General features: G+C 44.5%; 1 protein-coding gene across 1 annotated transcript; it reads right to left on the minus strand.

The window, feature by feature from the left end:
- Positions 1 to 491: 491 nt before the first annotated feature.
- LOC123113485 (succinate dehydrogenase [ubiquinone] flavoprotein subunit, mitochondrial) lies at positions 492 to 6,323 on the minus strand. The gene is made up of 16 exons (XM_044534724.1): positions 6,062 to 6,323; positions 5,517 to 5,669; positions 4,083 to 4,170; positions 3,819 to 3,965; positions 3,585 to 3,725; positions 2,988 to 3,073; positions 2,810 to 2,902; positions 2,667 to 2,730; positions 2,377 to 2,520; positions 2,087 to 2,274; positions 1,809 to 1,983; positions 1,548 to 1,718; positions 1,320 to 1,389; positions 1,110 to 1,230; positions 982 to 1,019; positions 492 to 886 (listed from the first exon to the last, which is right to left on the minus strand). Exons 1-16 carry the CDS (start codon positions 6,143 to 6,145, stop codon positions 784 to 786), a joined length of 1,866 nt encoding a protein of 621 aa, XP_044390659.1. The 5' UTR covers positions 6,146 to 6,323; the 3' UTR covers positions 492 to 783.
- Positions 6,324 to 13,887: the final 7,564 nt, after the last annotated feature.

Genomic DNA, 13,887 nt, shown 5'->3' on the forward strand with positions numbered 1-13,887 from the left:
CTTTCTCTGCGCCCCCCCAAGTGCCACCCCCACGGCTACTTTCTCTGCGCCGGCACCGTAAAAGGGGCAAAAAAACAGCCCAGTCATGCCTCCCAAGCGCACCCAAGACTTCATACTAGCGCCGGCAAACCCAGCCCAAACCCAACGCGCCTGGGGGCACCGGCAGAGGTAACGGCCAATCCTACTCCTCCACGCATTCTTTTTCCTGGCCCCCTGAGGTAGCCTTTTGCTGGGGCAGCATGTGTGCTGTTTTATCCCCCCGCGAGCTTGTAACAGGATAATGGTTATTTTGGGTTTCATTTGGTAATACAAATGGAGCCGGGGCTGAGAGCCCTTTTTCTCTAAAAAAAATAGAACCGGAAAGCCAAATCATTTCAACGAGCGGCGTCTACATCCAATATTCTCCTTCCGCAATGCAATGCAATGCAATTCAAGGACTACTTCTCGCAAAAAGTTAAACGAATCTGCAGAGAAGCATCAACAGTAGGAAGTTGGAACAGAGATCTACTTATTTACAGTGTCAAACACCATCAAAATTTGGGTACACGTCTTTATTCCTACCAACCAAAGGGTGATACAGGACCAAAATATAATCATCAGAAGCTTTGCAACAAGGTTACACTGGTCAGGGAAAGTATACTGGCGATTCCCGATTATATTACAGTTCTGAACCTTTTGAGAGAATGGAGGGTCCCTGCAAATTTATTTCAACTTGGAAGACACCGCGCTGTGAGCTATACCCTTATCAAACAACCGAGACAGGCGTTCACAGCCTTGTCCGGATTAGTAAACACGTGCCTTCGGCGGGAAAGTCTCGACTTCATCATCCAAGGTGTTCATGTGAACTGGCCTGTATTCTAGTCTAACCTTTTCGTCCTCCCAGTACCTACATGAAAGATATCGTCAGATTCTTGATATGTGAAATGGAGAACTACTCCCTCTATTATATTTCTTTACGCAGAGAGTACTAAAGACACTAACCCTAGCGAGTGCTTCATCCACTTGTCGTCATCTCTTGTCTGCGATGAAAGAGAGGAAATATATTGTTACAAACAAGAAAGCTGTGGTGCACACACAAGAGAGCACAAGTGATCAAAAGAGCAGCATACCTTGAAATCTTCGCGAGCATGAGCTCCTCTGCTCTCTTGGCGAGCCTCGGCTGAATGCATGGTTATGCATGCATTTATTAGCAGGTTTTCTAATTCTATGGTCTCTATCAAGTCCGAATTCCTGCAGAAACCAATGACAATTATTATGCCCAATTAGTAGAAACATAGAAAATAAGCTGAACATGACACCATTTAATGAGAGAGACTTACCATATGAGACTTCTGTCACTGAGCTTGACATCATGGAAACTTTTCTGCGCTTCACTAATCAGCTCGCAACCTGATAAGTTCAAAGACCAGTGAAAAGTCATCATTCTAGAACCTTTCATATACTTTGGTGCTGGAGTTTACTGTATTAACCTAACATGTTCACCACCTACGGCCAAATGCCCTCAAGACAATTTACAGTGAAGAAGAATACAAATGATGTGTGCATACCTTCTGTTAGAGTTTCCTGTGTACGGAAAACTGCAGCATTATTTTGCATAATACGTTGCATGTTGAGGCGAATCTTCGAAGTAGGCAGTGATCCATTTGCATTTCTCAGCTTGTCCAACCAAGCGATGGTCTTCTCCCCTGCGTCTTTTTCAAGAGGTTTCTGTGTCTCTCCTATAATAAATATGGTGCACCATGGAACGAGAATAAGCTAAGGGTAATAAAACAACTAACAAAATACTAGTCAACAAGACATGAACTTGCCTGGCTTGGAAATCTCAGCAACCCTGTTTGCGCAAGCCCTCCCAAAGACAACAATGTCAAGAAGTGAATTTGCACCAAGACGGTTTGCACCATGAACAGATGCACAAGCTGCCTCCCCAGCAGCCATCAGACCAGGAATAACTGTGTCTGGGTTATCACCCTTGATATCCACCACCTAATGTGCATTGTGCAAACCAGCAGGACATTTGTTAGAGCATAGGCATTATAATTATAAGATAGTTCCATAATAACATCCATACTGCATAGTCAAAGCATACCTGCCCATGATAATTTGTCGGGATACCGCCCATATTATAGTGCACAGTTGGTAAAACAGGAATAGGCTCTTTGGTGACATCAACGCCAGCAAAAATAGCAGCAGTCTCAGATATACCAGGAAGCCTTTCCTTTAGAACTTCTGGAGGAAGATGATTAAGGTGCAGGTAGAGATGGTCCTTCATTGGTCCTGAGGTTGAAGGATAGAAACAGCAAGTGATGTGAGAACAACCAACAACAACAGATCACCGCCTAAAGCATAATCGCATAAAACAAGAGAACTGAAACATACCTACACCACGTCCTTCTCTAATTTCCATAGTCATAGATCTTGAAACAACATCACGAGATGCAAGATCTTTGGCGGTAGGGGCATATCGTTCCATGAACCTCTCACCTTCGCTGTTCCTAAGAATACCACCTTCGCCCCGGGAGCCTGAAAATGAATGATGACATAGTAATGTAAGAAAGTTGGTTGATTACCTGATATTTCAATAGTGACTGGAGAAATGTGCCATGCAAAAGCTAGAGTTAATACACATGTGATTACAGTAGGATAAAAAAGTTTTAGTTATGTAAAACCTTCAGTTATAAGGCATCCAGCACCGTAAATGCCTGTAGGATGGAACTGCACAAACTCAAGATCCTGCAAATTCAACAGATAGATATAACCATATCATCTTGAGAAGTAGCTAAATCAGTTAGATTTAGTTCAGAAGACTGACCTGAAGGGGTAACCCAGCACGTGCAACCATAGCATTGCCATCACCAGTACATGTGTGAGCTGAAGTAGCAGAGAAGTAAGCTCTGCCATAACCCTGTTGAGTTATAAAACAAGACAGGGATAAGATAGGCAGTAAACTGAAAATGACCACTTAGAAGCCAAGACAGAGAGATTCTTACTCCTGTTGCTAAAATAGTATTTGTTGAACGGAAACGATGAAGGGTACCATCCTCCATGTTTAGTGCAATAACCCCCTGGCAGGTGCCTGGAAAATAAGTATGCATTAATCAGCAGTGTCCTAAACATGCGGTGCAGAAAGCAAGCACTATTTATAGATCTAATTATATCCATTGAAAGGGCTCATTAGCATCCATATCTAGACAAATCTAAGACAAACAAATCTAAGACAAGTAATTTGGGACGGAGGTAATACTTTTAAACTATCATGTAACAGATCTTGTCAACATTATAACAAGATCGGGTACACACAAGACAAAATCTTAGCGGCCCTAAAAGACAATGCATTAATGACTTAATGCCTGTAGAAAATATCTACAGCAACTGCACAACCACGGCAATTAAAAACCAAGGAAAAATAAGATCCAACAAATATCCGCATTAAGTGTAATAGAAAGCAAAGAAAGTTAATGCTGAATGCAACAATCAAAGACTATTTTCCTTCAGTATGTCTACATCAAATTATTACCGCATATCTAGTAGAGGGATACAAATCCTGGGTCTTGGATGGTACCAGAACACGACAAACAAATATGTACCTTCTTTGTCCATGATAAGGTCCAGCGCAAAATATTCAACAAAAAACTGAGTATTGTGCTTCATCGCTTGACCATAAAGTGTGTGTAGCATAGCATGCCCTGTTCTGTCAGCAGCGCATGCGCATCGATAGGCCTGACCACCTGCAGATTAATTAGACACAGAAAAAGAAAGATAAGAAAATATGTGACAGCTGCCTGTTTGCAACCTCAGATCGATGATGGAAGGCAAATTACCTTTTCCAAAATCTAAGCTTTGGCCTCCAAAAGCACGTTGATAAATTTTTCCATCTTCAGTTCTGGAAAATGGTAATCCATAGTTCTCAAGCTCTATAACAGCCTTTGGTGCTTCTCTACACATATACTGGATAGCATCTTGGTCACCTGGAGATGAATAAGAATATATCATGTCAAAGCTTCAAAGTCATCAAAGAAAAAAATATATTATGTTGTTGAAACATTGTCATGCATTTCTTAAACTGTTTCTCTATGTAAACTTACCGAGCCAATCACTTCCTTTGACTGTATCATACATATGCCACCTCCAGTCATCTTCGCTCATGTTTCCAAGAGCAGCGTTTATACCTCCCTGCATTCATAGGTGTTAATAGCAAGAAGAACAAAAACAAATACAGCATTCTCCAGAAGGCAACAGTGCAGAACTGCAAATCACCATCTAGAGACATACAGCAAAGCCATGAATCTATTAGCACTCCTACAAGACTAATACAAATTCGCAGACATGCTTCAGTGAGTTCATATATCAATCCCTTGGTAGTGAGAATGATAGAAAAATCGAAAGTACAGACTATAGATAACTTTAATTAGCAATATAATGAAAAATGGATAGGCAAAATAAACTAAGTTACTGGAAAGAAAATATAAGAATGCACAAAGTTTTACAGATGATCATCCAATTAACAAACCTCATGTGGCATCAGTCTTAAGTTATACTAGAAGGGTAATAATCATGCAAATACCACAGTTGTTCCAAGTCCAACGTCCCAACTTCTGAATTATACTTTAATACAAGTAAATTGCGGACAGATTCATGACTTCATTCTTGCAGGAAAGGTCAGTACGAAAAAACATGGCATTCCCAAACTGAATATATTTCCAAAACAGAGAATAACATCAGCAAGAAAAAAGCATGGCATCCCCAGACTGAATATATTTCCAAAACAGAGAATAACAACCTCAAAGTGGTACAAATATAATTGTGCACAATTCAAGTCTTTAACCAAATTTAGATTTTAATTGATCAAAGTTGTGTCAAATGATCATATCGAGGTTTAACTACTAGGCATGCAAGTGTTGTTTCCAATTGATTCCAATTCCGTAACACGCTTGCTTGTGTGAGAAATTCTGAATGTAAAAGCTGATGCCTCCATGCAAGTAGCATATAGACTGACGCAACTGTTCAAGGTCGAGCTAACTTTTCTTCTGAGCATGCTGCTACAGCTACACCACCTAAAAATCTGCGCAATGCACAGTATTTCATAGTACGAATATAACTTCTAGTGGGCCAATGGATACTTCATAATCCATCACAATTGACCCGTGTACTGGTCTTGGAAGTAAAATGACCTTTGCAGCAAATTAAAAGCCCCACAAAAGAAAGATAGATGCTCCTCTGGATTTATTTGTCCTGTCATGTGTAACATCTAACTCGATTGGTAATAAACATTGAGTGTACACTAAAAGAGCAAAGTATGTACAGCACCATAACATTCACTCAAAATACAGTAGCGTATGCCCCCAAAGTGACCGACCAATAAGCCCATGCACAACACGCAATTGCTATTCTCTGTTTTGCAAAATTATTCGCATGAATAAATCTAGTGGCAGCATCAGCAAATCTAACTGAAGCTCCATGGAAGCTAAGAAGGCAACCTAATAAAAACACAGGTGCTAGAAAAGCAGGCTGTCAATTACCTGTGCTGCCACAGTGTGCGACCGCGTGGGGAAGAGCTTGGTGATGCAGGCGGTGTTGAACCCATGCTCCGAGAGCCCAATCGCGGCCCTGAGCCCCGCGCCTCCAGCTCCAACCACGACCGCATCGTAGGTGTGATCCACCACCGTGTAGGACTGCAATTACAGGCACCATACGCCCCAAACAGAACGAGACGCGTTAAATTTCCATCGCAATCTCATCACACAAAAATCGAAAAAAGCAAATCAAGCAGCGCCTGATCTGGGCGCGCGTGCTGCGATTCGACCCACAGGCATCAAGCTAAATCCTGCTCTATTGCTCGAGCTGAACCAGGCTATCACCAAAAATATTCCCAGATATTATATCCATTTTTTATATAAATAAAACAACACTTCAAACACGACGACGAGGGCATCGCCATCACCGCGACCGCATCGCGACCTCGGATCAAGGCATTACGTCACCAGAAGAGCGAAGGAAGAAAAAAAAGCGGGCGACGCCTTAGATGCGACGAATCGGGGCGGGGGGAGGCGGAAGCGAGGGGTACCGAGGTGGTGGAGAAGCGCCTGGACGCGGCGGCGGCGGCGGCCTTGGCCTCCCGGAGGCCCCGCGACACGCGGCTGCGCCACATCTCGCAGATCGGGGCGGCCCCTGGCGCGCGCGCGCGTGTTAGGGTTCGGCTGTGGAGCGCGGGTGGGGCGGAGAGGAGCACGGGAGGGGGAGAGGGGGGAGAAGGAAGGAAGGAAGGCGGCTCCGGTGCGGTGCGCGGCGCGGCGTGGGGTGGGGTGGTGGGGGTGGCCACTTGGCCCTTTCCTTCCGTGCGTTTTTAGGGGTAGGCGGGCGGCCGCGGGATGGACGGGTTTGCCCTCGCGGTCGCCCCGCTTTTAACCATCCTGCCACTGCTGGCGCTGGGTTTTTCTTTTCCACAGCCTGTCATGACTTTTCCTGCGCTTCATTTATTCCTAGCTCGTTCACGCGTTGTGAAATTAAGCCGCATAATCGGGATTGGATCCTCAGTTTGCCACGCTAAACCGCGGCGCGCCACAGATGAGATGAGATGAGGCAGACGAATCGGCCGCCACGCTTCATAGCACTAGAAAAGTTTGATGCGATATCTTATCATGGTTGGGCGTGCGGGTGCGTGACGGCATGCAAATGGTTTCCTAGCTTATTTGGCACGGCAGATGTGTGGCTCGACGGCCGAACACGATATATGACTCTCACAGTGTTTGTTCCTTGTTCATCTTTCTTCCTTTCTTTATGGCGATATTCCTAGTTCATCTATCTATCTACGCTTTAAGAAACGAATCCATAAATATGAGTGTGACCCTAGGAGTGTGTGGTGACATTCAACATGTCTCTGCGTCTCTTTTCTTCGTAACATTTTCATTGAAGGAATCATCTCGGTGACATGACCAAAGAGGTATCAATTCATACCAAGTTTTTTTGTTTGCGAGGACATTGATAATTTATTGTGTGATGCAAAAAAATTGCAGGGAAAATGCTCGGGAGCACCACGGGCGCAGCTTCTTGAAATCCTGCCCCGGAACATGCATGGTGATTTGTACCTACTATATTAGTAGTGTTTGTATGGGAGCGGCGGAATGGCTCCCGAGAACCTGAGTTGTACAGTTTGTGTTGGGATTTGTGCCGATTAACATTTTTGGCACCTATACGATATAGAATACAATGATGAATACGTGTGAGGTGGGCCATGCCTTACTTTAATTCCCCAAATAAGAATATATCTTCGCCCACACCCTCACTCTTTTCTTCCAGGACATGTTTGGTTGTCTTCTCTAATATTGCATGCATTGCATACACGTCACTGCTGGGCTTTAGGCGCCCATCATTGTTAGGCATTCCTGCAATAGGGGAACCATCGTGACGTGAAGAATCATGTCTGCAGCCGCCTCACCATCCTCCAAAGAAAATGAACCATCAACAGATAACGCAATCCGATCGATCGGAGGTGGCGGCCAGCGACGAACAGGGGTTGGAATCCTCACCGACTGTACCCTGCTTCCATAACTATCATCTTTCCTTTAACTATCTCCTCAATTGTGTACCTCCCAGCAAGAACGATGGATTTTACATAGCTATCAAGGAACTCCACCGTAATATCAATGGGGGTGGGTACCTCCTTACTGTGAACCAGGTCATTGTACAGCTGCCAAATTCACCATATTAGTATAATAATGCGGTCACGGACGTCCTCCGAACATCCATGCAAAACGTGTAGGATCGAAAAGTATGTCTAGGCGGGGGGTGATTAGACTACTTGGCCAAAAAAAAACTTATCATTTTCCTAATTTTAGTTGTAGGCAAATTTTAGCAATTCTACCAAGTCAAGTAACACCCTACACATGCAAGTCTAAGAGTTGAGCAGTGGAAAGTAAAGACTTTGCATATGAATGTAAAGGAGGGATCTAAGAAATCAAACGCAATGAAGACACGGTGATTTTTGGCGTGGTTCCGATAGGTGGTTGATACGTCTTCAATGTATCTATAATTTTTGATTGTTCCATGCTATTATATTACCCGTTTTGGATGCTTATGGGCTTTATTTTGCACATTTATATCATTTTTGGGACTAACCTACTAACTGGAGGCCCAGCTCGTATTGCTGTTCTTTTGCCTATTTCAATATTTTGAAGAAAAAGAATATCAAACGGAGTCCAAACGGAATGAAACCTTCGGGAGCGTGATTTTTGGAACAAACGTGATCCAGAGGACTTGGATTGCAAGCCAAGAAGCAGCCGAGGTGACCACGAGGGTGGAGGGCGCGCCCACCCCTACAGGGCGCGTCCCCCTGTCTCGTGGGCCCCTCGGGCGGCCACCGACGTACTTCTTCCTCCTATATATACCCACGTACCCTGGAAACATAAAAAGAGCAAACGAAACACAATTTTCACCACCGTAACCTTCTGTATCCGCGAGACCCCATCTTGGAGCCTTCGTCGGCGCTCCGCCGGAGGGGGAATCGACCATGGAGGGCTTCTACATCAACACCATAGCCCCTCCGATGAGTTGTGAGTAGTTTACCACAGACCTTCGGGTCCATAGTTATTAGCTAGATGGCTTCTTCTCTCTTTTTGGATCTCAATATCATGTTCTCCCCCTCTCTTGTGGAGATCTATTTGATGTAACTCTTTTTTTGCGGTGTGTTTGTCGAGATCCGATGAATTGTGGGTTTATGATCAAGTTTATCTATGAGAAATATTTGAATCTCCTCTGAATTCTTTAATGTATGATTGAGTTATCTTTGCAAGTCTCTTCGAACTATCAGTTTTGTTTGGCCTACTAGATTGATCTTTCTTGCCATGGGAGAAGTGCTTAGCTTTGGGTTCAATCTTGCAGTGTCCTTTCCCAGTGACAGAAGGGGCAGCAAGGCACGCATTGTATTATTGTCATCAAGGATAAAAAGATGGGGTTTATATTATATTGCATAAGTTTATCCCTCTACATCATGTCATCTTTCTTAATGCGTTACTCTGTTCTTATGAACTTAATACTCTAGATGCATGCTGGATAGCGGTCGATATGTGGAGTAATAGTAGTAGATGCAGGCAGGAGTCGGTCTACTTGTTGCGGACGTGATGCCTATATACATGATCATGCCTAGATAATCTCATAATTATTCGCTTTTCTATCAATTGCTTGACAGTAATTTGTTCACCCACCGTAATACTTATGCTATCTTGAGAGAAGCCACTAGTGAAACCTATGGCCCCCGGGTCTATCTTTTATCATATAAGCTTTCAATCTACTTTGATTTGCATCTTTACTTTTCCAATCTATATCAAAAAATACCAAAAATATATTTATCTTATCATACTATCTCTATCAGATCTCACTTTCGCAAATGGCCGTGAAGGGATTGACAACCCCTTGATCGCGTTGGTTGCAAGTTCTTTGTTCGTTTGTGGAGGTGCGTGGGACTTTTGAGGAGTCTCCTACTGGATTGATACCTTGGTTCTCAAAAACTGAGGGAAATACTTACGCTACTATTGTTGCATCACCCTTTCCTCTTCAAGGAAAACCAACACAAGCTCAAGATGTAGCAAGAAGGATTTCTGGCGCCGTTGCCGGGGAGGTCTTCGCTCAAGTCAAGACATACCAAGTACCCATCACAAACTCATCTCCCTCGCATTTACATTATTTGCCATTTGCCTCTCGTTTTCCTCTCCCCCACTTCACCCTTGTCGTTTTATTCGCCCTCTCTTTCCCAATCTTCTCCTCTCTCTTTCGCTTGCCTCTTTTTGCTTGCTCGTGTGTTAGATCGTTTATCTTGTCTTAATGGCTAGTCCTCCTATCCTTATTGTTACTCCCGAACATGAAACTCTTAATTTTAAACAAAGGGAGGGAGAAAATCTAAAAGATGCTTGGCATAGAATTTGCAATGCTCAAAATAAATCTACTAGGAAGCTTTCTACTTCCGTTCTTCTTCGCAATTTTTATGTAGGCATTACTCCTTGGAATAGATGCATTTTTGATACCATTAGCGGAGGGGATTTCTTGAGTAGCCATACGTTTGATGCTTATAATGCTATGTTAGATTTGTTTGGCCCAAAACCTCTTTTGGTTAATGGAACTGTTTTAACTTTAGAACATGTGATGCAAAGGCTTGAAATTATTGAAAATAAAATTGCCACTGTTGAGTTAATTGAAAATTTGGATCCACAACCAAATTACCCAATATGGATCTAAGGTTGGGACTACTCTGAAATTTTTTAAAGAAAAGGAACCTATAGTTGATGAAAGAATAGAACAAGATGTTGGGTTTCGTAGTAATTTCAAAAAATTTCCTACGCACACGCAAGATCATGTGATGCATAGCAACGAGGGGAAGAGTATTGTCTACGTACCCTACGCAGACCGACTGCGGAAGCGATGACACGACGTAGAGGAAGTAGTCGTACGTCTTCACGATCCAACCGATCAAGCACCGAAACTACGGCACCTCCGAGTTCGAGCACACGTTCAGCTCGATGACGATCCCCGGACTCCGATCCAGCAAAGTGTCGGGGAAGAGTTCCGTCAGCACGACGGCGTGGTGACGATCTTGATGAACTACAGCAGCAGGGCTTCGCCTAAACTCCGCTACAGTATTATCGAGGAATATGGTGGCAGGGGGCACCGCACACGGCTAAGGAATCGATCACGTGGATCAACTTGTGTTAACTTGTGTGTTTAGAGGTGCCTCTACCTTAGTATATAAAGGAGCCAAGGGGGGAGGGTGCGCCGGCCAAGAGAGAGAGGCGCAGGAGGAGTCCTACTCCTACCGGGAGTAGGACTCCCCTCCAATCCTATTCCAACTAGGATTCCCAAGGGGGAAAGAGGGAGAGGGGTGGCCGGCCACCTCTCCTAGTCCTAATAGGACTAGGGGAAGGGGGGAGGCGCGCAGCCCCCTTGGGCTGCCCCTTTCTCCTTTCCACTAAGGCCCATGAAGGCCCATATGGCTCCCGGGGGGTTCCGGTAACCTCCCGGTAACCCGGTAAAATCCCGATTTCACCCGGAACACTTCCGATGTCCAAACATAGGCTTCCAATATATCAATCTTTATGTCTCGACCATTTCGAGACTCCTCGTCATGTCCGTGATCACATCCGGGACTCCGAACAACCTTCGGTACATCAAAATGCATAATCTCATAATATAACTGTCATCGTAACCTTAAGCGTGCGGACCCTACGGGTTCGAGAACAATGTAGACATGACCGAGACACGTCTCTGGTCAATAACCAATAGCGGGACCTGGATGCCCATATTGGCTCCTACATATTCTACGAAGATCTTTATCGGTCAGACCGCATAACAACATACGTTGTTCCCTTTGTCATCGGTATGTTACTTGCCCGAGATTCGATCGTCGGTATCCAATACCTAGTTCAATCTCGTTACTGGCAAGTCTCTTTACTCGTTCCGTAATACATCATCTCACAACTAACATATTAGTTGTAATGCTTGCAAGGCTTATGTGATGTGTATTACTGAGAGGGCCCAGAGATACCTCTCCGACAATCGGAGTGACAAATCCTAATCTCGAAATACGCCAACCCAACATCGACCATTGGAGACACCTGTAGTACTCCTTTATAATCACCCAGTTACGTTGTGACGTTTGGTAGTACCCAAAGTGTTCCTCCGGTAAACGGGAGTTGCATAATCTCATAGTCATAGGAACATGTATAAGTCATGAAGAAAGCAATAGCAACATACTAAACGATCGGGTGCTAAGCTAATGGAATGGGTCATGTCAATTAGATCATTCTACTAATGATGTGACCTCGTTAATCAAATAACAACTCTTTGTTCATGGTTAGGAAACATAACCATCTTTGATTAACGAGCTAGTCAAGTAGAGGCATACTAGTGACACTATGTTTGTCTATGTATTCACACATGTATTATGTTTCCGGTAAATACAATTCTAGCATGAATAATAAACATTTATCATGATTATAAGGAAATAAATAATAACTTTATTATTGCCTCTATGGCATATTTCCTTCAGTCTCCCACTTGCACTAGAGTCAATAATCTAGATTACACTGTAATGATTCTAACACCCATGGAGCCTTGGTGCTGATCATGTTTTGCTCGTGGAAGAGGCTTAGTCAACGGGTCTGCAACATTCAGATCCGTATGTATCTTGCAAATCTCTATGTCTCCCACCTGGACTAGATCCCGGATGGAGTTGAAGCGTCTCTTGATGTGTTTGGTCCTTTTGTGAAATCTGGATTCCTTTGCCAAGGCAATTGCACCAGTATTGTCACAAAAGATTTTCATTGGACCCGATGCACTAGGTATGACACCTAGATCGGATATGAACTCCTTCATCCAGACTCCTTCATTTGCTGCTTCCGAAGCAGCTATGTATTCCGCTTCACATGTAGATCCCGCTACAACGCTTTGTTTAGAACTGCACCAACTGACAGCTCCACCGTTTAATGTAAACACGTATCCGGTTTGCGATTTAGAATCGTCCGGATCAGTGTCAAAGCTTGCATCAACGTAACCTTTTACGGTGAGCTCTTTGTCACCTCCATATACGAGAAACATATCCTTAGTCCTTTTCAGGTATTTTAGGATGTTCTTGTTAGGTTTCGTAGTAATTTCAAAAATTTTCCTACGCGCACACAGGATCATGTGATGCATAGCAACGAGAGGAGAGTGTTGTCTACGTACCCAACGCAGACCGACTGCGGAAGCGATGACACGACGTAGAGGAAGTAGTCGTACGTCTTCACGATCCAACCGATCAAGCACCGAAACTACGGCACCTCCGAGTTCGAGCACACGTTCAGCTCGATGACGATCCCCGGACTCCGATCCAGCAAAGTGTCGGGGAAGAGTTTCGTCAGCACGACGGCGTGGTGACGATCTTGATGAACTACAGCAGCAGGGCTTCGCCTAAACTCCGCTACAGTATTATCGAGGAATATGGTGGCAGGGGGCACCGCACACGGCTAAGGAATCGATCACGTGGATCAACTTGTGTCAACTTGTGTGTTTAGAGGTGCCCCTGCCTCCGTATATAAAGGAGGAGAGGAGGGGAGGCTGGCCGGCCAAAGAGAGAGGCGCAGGAGAGTCCTACTCCTTCTGGGAGTAGGATTCCTCCCCCCAATCCTAGTCCAACTAGGATTCCTCGGAGGGGAAGGGAGAGAGGGGGGCCGGCCACCTTCTCCTAGTCCTAATAGGACTAGGGGAGGGGGAAGAGGCGCAGCCACCTTGGGCTGCCCCTTTCTCCTTTCCACTAAGGCCCATGAAGGCCCATATGGCTCCCGGGGGGTTCCGGTAACCTCCCGGTAACCCGGTAAAATCCCGATTTCACCCGGAACACTTCCGATGTCCAAACATAGGCTTCCAATATATCAATCTTTACGTCTCGACCATTTCGAGACTCCTCGTCATGTCCGTGATCACATCCGGGACTCCAAACAACCTTCGGTACATCAAAATGCATAAACTCATAATATAACTGTCATCGTAACCTTAAGCGTGCGGACCCTACGGGTTCGAGAACAATGTAGACATGACCGAGACATGTCTCTGGTCAATAACCAATAGCGGGACCTGGATGCCCATATTGGCTCCTACATATTCTACGAAGATCTTTATCGGTCAGACCGCATAACAACATACGTTGTTCCCTTTGTCATCGGTATGTTACTTGCCCGAGATTCGATCGTCGGTATCCAATACCTAGTTCAATCTCGTTACTGGCAAGTCTCTTTACTCGTTCCGTAATACATCATCTCACAACTAACATATTAGTTGTAATGCTTGCAAGGCTTATGTGATGTGTATTACCGAGAGGGCCCAGAGATACCTCTCCGACAATCGGAGTGACAAATCCTAATCTCGAAA

This window comes from Triticum aestivum, chromosome 5B, assembly GCF_018294505.1.
Source record: "Triticum aestivum cultivar Chinese Spring chromosome 5B, IWGSC CS RefSeq v2.1, whole genome shotgun sequence".
NCBI lineage: Eukaryota > Viridiplantae > Streptophyta > Magnoliopsida > Poales > Poaceae > Triticum > Triticum aestivum.